At 45.2% G+C, this 13,637-nt stretch overlaps 1 protein-coding gene across 1 annotated transcript in view; it reads right to left on the reverse strand.

Annotated features, from left to right (window-relative positions):
* LOC311116292 (ephrin type-A receptor 3-like) overlaps positions 1-5,036 on the reverse strand; it is a gene marked incomplete at its 5' end in the record, with an annotated part of 57,827 nt that extends 52,791 nt beyond the window's left edge. The window contains 2 exons of the mRNA XM_084191395.1: positions 3,175-3,510; positions 4,881-5,036. Of these exons, the coding sequence (XP_084047521.1) occupies positions 3,175-3,510; positions 4,881-5,036 (492 nt within the window). The remainder of the gene's footprint in view (positions 1-3,174; positions 3,511-4,880) is intronic.
* Positions 5,037-13,637: the final 8,601 nt, after the last annotated feature.

The raw sequence follows: 13,637 nt of genomic DNA on the forward strand, positions 1-13,637 counted from the left end.
TGCCTGTGGCTATGGAACCCTGACCTGTTTACCGGTCATGCTACCTTGTCCCGGACCTGCTGTTTTGACCCTCCCTCTTCCTCTCTCTCTCTCTCTCTACCGCACCTTCTGTCTCGACCTCTGAATGCTTTGCTATGAAAAGCCAACTGACATTTACTCCTGAGGTGCTGACCGGTTGCACCCTCTATAACCACTGTGATTATTTTTTAACCCTGCTGGTCATCTATGAATGTTTGAACATCACAAAGAACAATCAGGCCTTAATGGCCATGCATTCTTATAATCTCCACCTGGCACAGCCAGAAGAGGACTGGCCACCCCTCAGAGCCTGGTTCCTCTCTAGGTTTCTTCCCATGTTCCTGCCTATTCTAGGGAGTTTTTCCTAGCCACCGTGCTTCTACATCTGCATTGCTTGCTGTTTGGGGTTTTAGTTTGGGTTTCTGTACAAGCACTTTGTGACAACTGCTGATGTGAAAAGGGCTTTATAAATACATTTTATTGATACAGTCCCATATTAAGCCTCAGACTCTCTCAAACTCCAGCCTGTACCAGTCACACTTCAGTGGAGGGGATAAGACTAAACAGTTGTAACAGAGTTCAGTCTCTCAGCTCTACAGTTCCTATTGTCATCAGATCTACATCCTGCTCTCACAGTGTGTGTGTGTGTGTGTGTGTGTGTGTGTGTGTGTGTGTGTGTGTGTGTGTGTGTGTGTGTGTGTGTGTGTGTGTGCGCACGGGTGTGTGTGTGTGTGTGTGTGTGTGTGTGTGTGTGTGTGTGTGTGTGTGTGCGTGTGTGTGTGCTTGTGCGTGTGCGTGTGTGTACGTGTACGTGTACGTGTGTAGGAGAGGGGCTGAGACTCGTCTTATGACACCCTGTCAGAATATCCGGACACTTTCCTCCCTTCCGAGACGGCCAGTTAATCCAGCTTTTAACAGTTTTGGCAGGTTTAAACAGGAGTGTGTTGGTGTAGTGTGTGTGTGTTTCTCTCTGAAAGAGGGCAGCTTGCATGTCCTCTCTCTCCACAGACATGGCCACATGTGTGTGTAGGGAGCTGTACACTGACAACCCTAATCCTTGTAAACTCAGTCTGATGGGTCATGCAGCTGCAGAATAAGGATGGTGTGTGTGTGTGTGTGCGCGCGTGTGTGTGTGTGGGAGGGGGGGGGGGGGTAAAGGAGAATGTTTAATTTTCACACACCCTTTCCTCTTCCTCTTCTCATCTCAGCTAAAGGACCATCACACATTAAACTCACTACTTCACTATTCTCATCATGACAGCTTGGTGATACATATGAACCATCCTCATCCTGTTGTTAATGTAGCATTTCCTTTAAAAGGCACAGAGAGATAAGAGGAAGGTTATAAGATCTGTAGGTTAAAACATGATAAGGATTCACCTATTCTGAGCACACACACACAGTCTAGTAGAGAGCTCTGTTGAAACCTGCTATCTTTACATGAGCAGTGTATTTGTTGCTTTTCTTTGCCTCTACCCTCCCACTCCCCTGGGAGCGGTACACACACGTCTGGAGACGAGTGAAGAGCACTAAATCTACACACACACACACACACACACACACAGTAAATCTGCATTTACTGCTCATCCCTCTGCTGTCATTTCAAAGTGCTGTGTCTGGCCCGTCACCCTTTATAGAACACAGCTGGGATAACACACAGGAAAGCACCTCATTGTACACCTCAGTGTCTGTCTGTCTGTCTGTGTGTGTGTGTGTGTGTGTGTGTACAACCTATCCCCCCCAAAAAGGTGTATAACCCCCCCCGTTTCGCTCTCTAGAGGCAAGGAACCGTGCATTGAGAACACATTACTGTAGCTAGCAGAATTATTATCCACCATAGAGAGACTCTATAATTGACAGTAAAGTATTGTCTCCTGTCCCAGCTATCCATCACCACTCTGTTACACAGACAGACAGAGGCCTTTTTATTTATTTTATTTTATTTAACTAGGCAAGTCAGTTAAGAACAAATTCTAATTTACAATGACGGCCTACACCGGCCAAACCCGGACAACGCTGGGCCAATTGTGCGCTGCCCTATGGGACTCCCAATCACGGCCGGTTGTGATACAGCCTGGAATTGAACCAGGGGGTCTGTAGTGACGCCTCAAGCACTGAGATGCAGTGCCTTAGACCGCTGCGCCACTCGGGAGCCCAAAGTAAGCCTTCACCTACTGTTGCACTACAACAAGAGAGAGGAGATCGAACCCAATGCCCCAGCGGACAGAGACACACGGAGAGAGTACCCACTGGGTACATACGGGTTGAATCAACGTTGTTTCCATGTAATTTCAATGAAATTACGTTGCACCAATGTAGAATAGACGTTGAATTGACGTCTGTGCCCAGTGGGTAAGGAGAGAGTAAGACATAAGACTATCAGAAAGGAAAGTCAATGAGAAACACATGACTGTAATGGGAGGAGTCAGCACCTTAACATCAACACACATGTATGACTGAGAACAGAGGGAGTGGGATGTGTATGGATGGTTGAGGAATGAGAAGAAGAGAGACAGAAACAGAGACAGAGGGAAAAAGAGAAGGAGAGAGAGAGAAGAACCACAGAGAGGGATGTATTGAGCGAGGGAAGGAGTGGCAGGGTGTAGTGAACTATAGCCATCATGCATGCATTCCTAGTTTGGTATTGGAATGTTGAGGTTTGTTACACTCCGCTGCAGAGAGATTGATTTGTCTCTGAGAGGGACTTTCACTGGGTCCTCCCTCCCTGTTGTCTCTGGGTTGGGATGTGTAGAGAATGTTTATATGACAGATCGATGTGAGCAACCCATCCCTCTCTGTGTGTGTGTGTGTGTTCCTGTGCGCGTGCATGCGTGAGAATGTTTAAATGAGGGGTTGATGTGAACCCGTTCCATTATAACGACTGTCTGTAAAAGCTGAAAAACAACAAAGTTTTATACAGTGTATTTGTGAGGAGGGAGACATTTGATACTGGTGATAAAACACTGAAGTATACTGGCTGGGATCTCCTTGTAAATGTCCAGAGCTGATGGTTGGAATGCATGCATGTACGTTTAAGTGTGTGTGTGTGTGTGTGTGTGTGTGTATATGTGTGCGCGTGTGTGTGTGCGTGTGAGCATCCATGAACATCCATACGTGTGTGTGCACAAGCGCGTGTTTGTGCATCTCCAGCCTCACCTGCTTGGTTGGTAGTGATGGTCACAGCAGCGTACTGCCTCATGGTAGGAGCTAACTGGGACACTCCATTCTGAGCCTCAATCTCAAAAGTGTAGTTGGTGTGAGCCAGCAGGTCTCCCACGGTAACGGTAGTGTTCTGCAGACCTGCAGCGCGGGGGAGGAACCGCACATTGCTGCGACACGCCTCACACACCCTCTGGCCCGGCCTGCAGCGCTTACACAGCACGGTGAAGGTGACATCCTTACGACCTCCCGTGTCCTCCGGCCAGGACCAGTCCAGAATCACTGAGGTTTCGTTGATGACTGAGATCACGTTACGAGGAGCGGAGGGAGGACCTACAGAGACACATAGCCAGAGAGCGAGAGAGAGAGAGAGAGAGAGAGAGAGAGAGAGAGAGAGAGAGAGAGAGAGAGAGAGAGAGAGAGAGAGAGAGAGAGAGAGAGAGAGAGAGAGAGAGAGAGAGAGAGAGAGAGAGAGAGAGAGAGAGAGAGAGAGAGAGAGAGAGCGAGAGCAAGAGAGAGATAGAGAGCGAGAGCGAGAGCGCGAGCGATAGAGACGGAGAGAGAAAGAGGGTTTACTGTTAATTTCTAATCGTTTTTGGTTTATATTGTTTTGTGTCTTCTCACTTTTGTTTATTGTTTATTTCACTTGCTTTGGCAATGTAAAAATGTAATATATCAATACAAGTGTGTGTGTGATTGAGTGACAGCAGTCTGTCCCTTGTCCCTTTGGGCAGCAGAGTCAGTTCAGCCACCAGTCACAGGGAGAAGGGCAGGACACTGGTTCAGGCCAAACCTCAAACTCTCACTGACAGATGGAAATGACATGTTCTTACTGTGAACAGATTCTCTGAATATTTCCAGACTTTAATGTCAGACCTATGGGAGTAATTACATAGGGAACTAACCAGAACTACTGAGAGATGCTCAGCAAAGAATTGAAAGAGGGAGGAGATGTGGTGAGGAGGGTTGACTTTGACAATATAAAGCCTTGTTTGTTTGTTTGTCTGTGGTGCTGGGGTTCAGATAGCGGATACAGTCAACTCTACATTACTCTACTGTTCTAGCTCCTTGACTCCACTCTACTGTACATTCACTATGCCCATCTAGCAGCCTGGCCATAATACTAATGAGACCAGAGCTCTGGGTTTTATATCAGTCTCTAACCTAAGGCTCCCACATAGGGTGTGTCATGTCTAGATGTATAGATTACCAGATGTGATATGAACAGTAGAACAGTGGGTGGAGATCAGATCATACAGTCATACATGTGTAAATCTATATTCCTCTCCGATCTCTATGTTCCTTCCCAGACTCCTGCTCATTACCTTAGTCTATAAATGATTTAGGACTATAAAACAGGACTCTGGAAATAAGGGTATGCTCTGGTTGTCCTTATCTCCCCCCAGGGACTACAGACATGGCTGATGCAGTGGGTTTAATATGGTGGCAGTCATGAGAGCTGCCAGGGCAGTGATTTCTGGGTAATGTAGTTAAGGATGCTTGGCATCAGCCATCTGCTTCTGTGAGCCACCCGGATACACCACAGAGAGAGAGCGAGAGAGCGAGATATTGTCCTCAGAGACACAGCGGCTAAAATGGTTTAGAAAATAAACAAACAGTACATTCAGAGAGTAAACTATTTTTGGCTCTCACTCACTCACAAACACAAAGAAACAGAAACACACAGAAACACAGAGACTTACGTGTGCAGGACATAGATGGTGGGTCTCCATCAGCGCGGAAGTAGTTTTTCTCACAGCCACAGTGTAGCGCTCCCTCATTATGGGTGAAGCTGTGAGGTGGACACTTAGAACACTGGGCATTACCCAGCAGAGACTTATAAAACCCGGCTCTGCATGCTGGAGAGAGAGAGAGAGGAGGGGAGGGAGGAGGGAAGAGAGAGAGGTGGTGAGTATACAGGCTACACAGCAAAATTGACAATAACACGTCCATAGAGAAATTAAGGTATAATTAATAATCAAGTTGTATAACTAGAAAAGAAAAGACAGAACAAAAGACACATAAAGATGGGGAGAGACAGGGCAACAGGAAAATAAAGACGGGAGATGGGGAGGGAGGGGGGTGGGATTTTTCTAATCAAACCTTTCATTACTGTACATGCTAAGCCCCCCCCCCCCCCCCCACCACCAACATAGACATGATTACAGGAGAGTCACACATATCCCTTATATCCTCTCCTCCTCCCCCTCCCCCTCTCCCTCCCCCTCCCCCTCCCCCTCCCGCCTCCTCTCCTCCTCTTATTTCAGGTCTAATAAGTGTCATCTGATCCATGCTGAGAAGCAAAGCTTTTAAGTCAGCAAGGAGATTCTCTCAGAGCCGTTTAACTCCACTTTATAGCCCAGACTCTGTACGGGTTAGGTGTGTGTGTGTGTGTGTGTGTGTGTGTGTGTGTGTGTGTGTGTGTGTGTGTGTGTGTGTGTGTGTGTGTGTGTGTGTGTGTGTGTGTGTGTGTGTGTGTGTGTGTGTGTGTGTGTGCGCGCGCTACAATGCTGTATTTATATTATTTTAGAGAGTCAGCAGGCAGGCAGCACTCAGTTCAGTTCTAGCTGCTTCTGGACATAGCAGTAACACATACACAGGTAGACAACTCCACAGTCAGCAGTATAAAGGTCTGACTGATACTACTGGTGGTCAACCTCACTAGAACCTGCAGCTACGTTTAGCACTTACTGAACAGCTCCTCAAGGTTTACTCATGACAGAGTCCAATTCACTACTGTCTGCTCTGAATGGCCCCACTGTCTGAGAGGTGTATGTGTGTGTGTGTGTGTGTGTGTGTGTGTGTGTCTGAGTGATGTGGTTTAGATTACTGTGAGGTCCCTGGGGGCCCCTGCAGCGACAGCCAGAAACAGCCTGACGAATATCGACTGCTCTGATTGGTGGATGTTACAGGAAATCAAAGTCAACACTGAGTTTCCTCAGCCAAATAGCTGACATTGTTCCAAAATGGGATAACCACTCAGTCAGCACAGTCAGCATATACAGTTGAAGTCGGAAGTTTACAAACACTTAAGTTGGAGTCATTAAAACTCGTTTTTCAACCACTACACACATTTCTTGTTAACAAACTATAGTTTTGGCAAGTCGGTTAGGACATCTACTTTGTGCATGACACAAGTAATTTTTCCAACAATTGTTTACAGACAGATTATTTCACTTATAATTCACTGTATCACAATTCCAGTGGGTCAGACGTTTACATACACTAAATTGACTGTGCCTTTAAACAGCTTGGGAAATTCCAGAAAATGATGTCATGGCTTTAGAAGCATCTGAGTCAATTGGAGGTGTTCCTGTGGATGTATTTCAAGGCCTACCTTCAAACTCAGTGCCTATTTGCTTGACATCATGGGAAAATCAAAAGAAATCAGCCAAGACCTCAGAAAGAAAATTGTAGACCTCCACAAGTCTGGTTCAACCTTGGGAGCAATTTCCAAACGCCTGAAGGTACCACGTTCATCTGTACAAACAATAGTACGCAAGTATAAACACCATGGGACCACGCAGCTGTCATACCGCTCAGGAAGGAGATGCGTTCTGTCTCCTAGAGAAGAACGTACTTTGGTGCGAAAAGTGCAAATCAATCCCAGAACAACAGCAAAGGACCTTGTGAAGATGCTGGAGAAAACAGATACAAAAGTATCTATATCCACAGTAAAACGAGTCCTGTATCGACATAACCTGAAAGGCCGCTCAGCAAGGAAGAAGCCACTGCTCCAAAACCACCATAAAAAAGACAGACTACGGTTTGCAACTGCACATGGGGACAAAGATTGTACTTTTTGGAGAAATGTCTTCTGGTCTGATGAAACAAAAATAGAACTGTTTGGCCATAATGACCATCGTTATGTTTGGAGTAAAAAGGGGGGGCCTTGCAAGCCGAAGAACACCATCACAACCGTGAAGCACGGGGGTGGCAGCATCATGATGTGGGGGTGCTTTGCTGCAGGAGGGACTGGTGCACTTCACAAAATAGATGGCATCATGAGGAAGGAAAATTATGTGGATATATTGAAAAAATCAGTCAGGAACTTAAAGCTTGGTCGCAAATGGGTCTTCCAAATGGACAATGACCCCAAGCATACTTCCAAAGTTGTGGCAAAATGGCTTAAGGACAACAAAGTCAAGGTATTGGAATGGCCATCACAAAGCCCTGACCTCAATCCTAAAGAAAAGTTGTGGGCAGAACTGAAAAAGCGTGTGCGAGCAAGGAGGCCTACAAACCTGACTCAGTTACACCAGCTCTGTCAGGAGGAATGGGACAAAATTCACCCAACTTATCGTGGGAAGCTTGTGGAAGGCTACCCGAAACGTTTGACCCTAGTTAAAAAAATTGAAAGGCAATGCTACCAAATACTAATTGAGTGTATGTAAACTTCTGACCCACTGGGAATGTGATGAAATAAATAAAAGCTGAAATAAATCATTCTCTCTACTATTATTCTGACATTTCACATTCTTAAAATAAAGTGGTGATCCTAACTGACCAGGGAATTTCTACTAGGATGAAATGTCAGGAATTGTGAAAAACTGAGTTTAAATGTATTTGGCTACGGTGTATGTAAACTTCCGACTTCAACTGTACACACAAACACCATATACTGTAGTTTTGACTGTTAAATGTATTTACTGTTAAATATTACGTTTCAGGTATTTTAAATGGCTGTAATGTCTACTGTAATGTCTACTTGTTAATGTTTTTTAAATGTATGTAAATTGTAGTGTTTTTGTCTGTAAAGTCTTTTTCGTTATGTGTCGGACCCCAGAAAGACTTGCTGTCATCATGGCGTCAGCTAATGGGGATCCAAATAAAATTAAAATAAATAAAAACACCACAACAAAGAATGAACCGCTAAATGAAATCTACAAAATATGCTAAAATCAATCTCTGCAAAGTTTTGCCAAGACTAAGTTTGATGAACAGTGTAGTATCAGATGAAGATGATGATAATATCAGATCTCTGATCCAGGTATTACATGACAGAAAAGAGAGCGAGAGAGAGAGAGAGAGGCAGTGTGAGGGTGAGTGAGTGTGTGCCTGCGTTAAAGTGTGTGTGTGCGTGTTTGTATTTATCTGTGTGTGGGACATGCGTTTATCTGTGTGTGGGTGTATGCTGTATGTGTGTATCCATGATTCCCAGGCCTCCCACCAAAAACCTGTTCACCTCAGACACTTGTCTTATATCCGCTCTGCCCCTCTTAACTGCACTTTTATCCATGTGAGAGGATATGAGAGACAGAGACCGAGGAGAGAGAGTGGGAGAAAGGAGAGGGAAGTAGAGAGACAGAGACCGAGGAGAGAGAGTGGGAGAAAGGAGAGGGAAGTAGAGAGACAGAGACCGGGGAGAGAGAGTGGGAGAAAGGAGAGGGAAGTAGAGAGACAGAGACTGGGGAGAGAGAGTGGGAGAAAGGAGAGGGAAGTAGAGAGACAGAGACTGGGGAGAGAGAGTGGGAGAAAGGAGAGGGAAGTAGAGAGACAGAGACTGGGGAGAGAGAGTGGGAGAAAGGAGAGGGAAGTAGAGAGACAGAGACTGGGGAGAGAGAGTGGGAGAAAGGAGAGGGAAGTAGAGAGAGAGGGGGAAGGACAGAAGAGAGAGTGGAGGAGGAGAGAGAGATGAAAAGGAGAGAAGGAGAGACAAACACATCTAGACAGAGCTGTCAGTGACTGAGGGGTTATTGTGGGCAAGTGCATCCGTTCAGCAGGCCTGTTGTAACTAATTACATCTGTAACACTATCCCTGTCTGCTGCTCTTAGGACCTGATAGAATATCTAGTCCCTTGGGGGAGGCTAGACACACACACAACATTGTCTACACTCTCACCCCTGTGTCAGCCATATGATATGACAGGTGATGTGTAAAGCTGCATTGTCCATCTGTATAGAAGACTGTACAGAGCACCAGTGACATATTAGGACAGTAATCGATAGAGGCCCAGGCCACACAATACCTATTACAGGCCACACAAATACTGGTACTTGAGACACAATGACCACAACATGTAACTCATGCACCAACCCCCTGAACCAATTAAACTACAAGCACAATTCCTGCTTTACACTCAAATTGCAGTTCTACAACACACTTTTTTCAAAACACTACATACAAATCTTTGCATTTGGCACAATTTTCATGCAGAAAATCTATTGTTTTCACAATGAACACACTGCCATTCAAATATGCACACTGACTCATCACATGAGCAAACACCCGTCACACAGTTTTACAATTAGCAATCAGAGCTTTAGCATAAAAGGGCAACAGGTGAGCTCTTCTGTTTTGGAGCAATGGATGCCAACATTGGAAACAGAGGCAGAGCCAGAGGAGTGAGAGTAAGAGGAGGAGGACGGGGAGGACAAGGACGAGGACGAGGACGAGGAAGGCCAAGGACCGTAATCTCTGATGAGATCCGAGCCACTTTGGTTGATCATGTGGTCAACCATGGTCTAACAATGAGGGAGGCTGGGCAAAGAGTACAGCCAAATTTGAGCAGGTACACTGTAGCATCCATCATCCGGACATTCCGAAATGAGAATAGGTAAGAAATCTACTCTCACTAAAAAAAATTGCAGTACTGCATATCAATACAGTACTCAATGAGTACAGTAGTACAGTATTGCCTGTGGACTGTTCTGTAGGACTGTAAAAATAAAGTATGTTTCAAGTATTTGGGAAATGTATTTCTACTTTGTATTTACAGCATTTTACTATTTGTTTGGCAGAACTGAAAGATTACCAACACAAGGTGGTCAGGAACGTGCTCTGTCTCCTGAACAGGAAACTGAAATCATGAACATGGTCCTAGAAAATAACGCCATAACATTACGGCAAATACAAAGAAAAATAATAGAAAACAATTAGATATTTCAAAATATTGATAGGGTAAGCTTATCAACACTGGACCGTGTCTTGCGCAGAAAAAATCTCAGGATGAAGCAGGTCTACAGGGTGCCATTTGAACGCAATTCAGAAAGAGTCAAAGAATTGCGATATTAATATGTGCAAGTGAGTCCTATACAATCCCACAATTGATGCATACTCTCAACACTGTATAAATTATACATATTTCAGTATTGTAATCATAATGATTGTGCTTCACAATAGTGACCACTCCATGTCTATTTCTGATATTGTCATGTGTGTTTCAGAGAGTCTTTGAGCTAGAGGTGGCTGCAGTGGAGCACCAGTTCATCTTCATTGATGAGGGTGGATTCAACCTCACAAAAAGACGAAAGAGGGGAAGGAATATCATCGGCCAGCGTGCCATTGTTCAAGTCCCTGGCCAGCGCGGAGGGAATATCACAATGTGTGCAGCGATTACCCACCACGGCGTCATCCATCACCATGCTACCCTTGGCCCCTACAACACCGCCCATCTGATCACATTCCTGATCACCCTACACAACACACTCATTCCACCAGATCAGGTAGATGGCCCAGAGCAGCTCAGGTACGTTGTCATTTGTGACAACGTAAGTTTCCACAGGGCTGCTCTGGTTCATAACTGGTTCACTGCCCACCCACGCTTTTTAGTTGTTTATCTCCCTCCATATTCTCCATTCCTCAATCCTATTGAGGATTTTTTTTTTGCCTGGAGATGGAAAGTGTATGACCGAAATCCACAAACGCGTATACCTCTTCTCCAAGCTATGGAAGACGCATATGGAGATATAGCAGCTGATGCTTTTCATGGCTGGAATCGCCATGCTAGGCGATATTTCCCCGCTGCTTGGCCAGGGAAAACATTGCTTGTGATGTGGATGAGGTGCTGTGGCCAGACCGCAACAGAAGAGAGGATGCAGCATAGTTTTTTTTTTTTTTTTTACTGTAACTGTATACATTAAATTCTTCTGTTTTGTATGTAGACCACTGTATGTGCAACTTTGTGTTGGTTGGGAATGGGATGTACACTGTGTACATTGTTTTTGTAGGAAAAATGAAATATATTTGTTACCGTGTATTTGTGTGTTCTGAGTATAAAAACATTATTCTCAAATATTTTACAACACACTTATGTATGTACTGTCTGTAGTAATGGCAACACTGAACCAAAAAAAGGCCTAAGTCATTATGATGAATGGAGAAGAAGTGTTTTCCATTCATCATAGTGTTTTACATTGAGCACATCAGTGTTCAACTGGTTCTTATAAATGTCTATTCATATGATGGTTTGTGTGTGTCATTTGAAAACAAAATACAATTTTGATAAGAAATAACATTGTTTTGAATGTAAAGTTTCATTTTGCTGGAGAATTTAGGGGTTTTGCCCATTGTGTGTGTGTTTTTTTGATTTGTGTGTAGAGTTCTGAGAATATGAGGCATGCTTTCAGAAAATGTGTGTAACAATCGAGAAAAACTGTATTAACTATAGTCTGCTGATAGTCTCCTTTAGTCTGGGGTATAGGTACACAATGGTTTTAGTAAACAGAGCACAAACAGAGTGTGGATTAAACAAATTATTTCCTGCTTCAGAGACCTACTCCCTCCTACAAGGTCACTGTGACTTTTACCCCCCTCTTTCGTCCTTCGCTCCTCCTCTCACTCTCTCCCTTCTCTCTGTCCCTCCCTACCTCGCCTCAGTAAAGACAGATTGGATCAGTGGTCCTGGGGGAGGGTCACTGATCAGAGTTAGAAATGCAGAGTTAGAGATGCAGAGTTAGAGCGGGGAGCTTCTGAAGGAGAGAGAGAGAGAGAGAGAGAGAGAGAGAGAGAGAGAGAGAGAGAGAGAGAGAGAGAGAGAGAGAGAGAGAGAGGAGAGAGAGAGAGAGAGAGAGAGAGAGAGAGAGAGAAGAGAGAGAGAGAGAGAGAGAGAGAGAGAGAGAGAGAGAGAGAGAGAGAGAGAGAAAGAGAGAGAGAGAGAGAGAGAGAGAGAGAGAAGAGTGTCAGGGGATGCCAAAGCCCTCCCTCCCCACAGGGTCCTGTTGTGTGTCAGCTATATTAGCATGGTAATGTGTACTGAACACTGGGGACTGTTTACTCTACCAACATGTGTTTCCTGCCTGCTACAATGCTGCTACTGTAGACCCAAACCCTCTTCCTCCTCCTCTCATCCCCCTCCCTCATCAGGGTCTTTTATTATTCAAATCAGCTCTGGATCAGATCGCTTAATTAGGCTGTGGAGTGCCAGGGTTACACAGACACACACCAACTGTGCTGCGGTGCATCTGAAGAGGCTCTTAGAAAGCGGTATGGGATGAATAGAGCTGGATTGAGGGCCTCTCCAGTGCCATTACCCTGCAGTTAACAACACAAACACCAATCTGGCTCAACACAGCTCACCACACACTGACTCTGAACAGCTAACACACTGCCTCTCTACAGCTAACACACTGCCTCTGAACAGCTAACACACTGCCTCTCTACAGCTAACACACTGCCTCTGAACAGGCTAACACACTGCCTCTCTACAGCTAACACACTGCCTCTGAACAGCTAACACACTGCCTCTCTACAGCTAACACTGCCACTGCCTCTGAACAGCTAACACACTGCCTCTCTACAGCTAACACACTGCCTCTCTACAGCTAAGACACTGCCTCTGAACAGCTAACACACTGCCTCTCTACAGCTAACACACTGCCTCTCTACAGCTAACACACTGACTCTGAACAACTAACACACTGCCTCTGAACAGCTAACACACTGCCTCTGAACAGCTAACACACTGCCTCTCTACAGCTAACACACTGCCTCTCTACAGCTAAGACACTGCCTCTCTACAGCTAACACACTGACTCTGAACAACTAACACACTGCCTCTGAACAGCTAACACACTGCCTCTCTACAGCTAACACACTGCCTCTCTACAGCTAACACACTGCCTCTCTACAGCTAACACACTGACTCTGAACAACTAACACACTGCCTCTGAACAGCTAACACACTGCCTCTGAAAAGCTAACACACTGCCTCTGAACAGCTAACACACTGCCTCTCTACAGCTAACACACTGCCTCTCTACAGCTAACACACTGCCTCTGAAGAGCTAACATACTGCCTCTCTACAGCTATCACACTGCCTCACTTTCTAACTCTCAATGCAATGATATCAGCATTACAAGCAGGATGCATTTCAACAGTAGTGGCTGTTATTAGCACACACACACACACAGCACATGCACACACAGTCCTGGTTCTCAGTGCTACCTCCCTCATCCCTCATTCCAGAGGATGAAGAAAATATACATTAATTTAATCTCATCAAAGGCTCATTTGAACACGTGCTGAGTCGCAGGACCGCTGAGATCGCAACATCACCCCTAGGTGAGGAGAGAGGGAGTGTGGGGAGGGGAGGATTTTGGTTTGAGGGTGAATGGAGATGGTAAGGGTGAGTGCATAGCTGTTTTCTGCATTGATAAAAGAGTTAGAAAATAATGTTGAGTTAGAAAATAATGTTGTCGAGGCCTCTCATGGAATGCCTGGCTCTTAGTATATGGCACC

Source organism: Coregonus lavaretus (genome assembly GCF_964263955.1).
Source record: "Coregonus lavaretus genome assembly, contig: HAP1_SCAFFOLD_277, whole genome shotgun sequence".
NCBI classification, from domain to species: Eukaryota; Metazoa; Chordata; class Actinopteri; order Salmoniformes; family Salmonidae; genus Coregonus; species Coregonus lavaretus.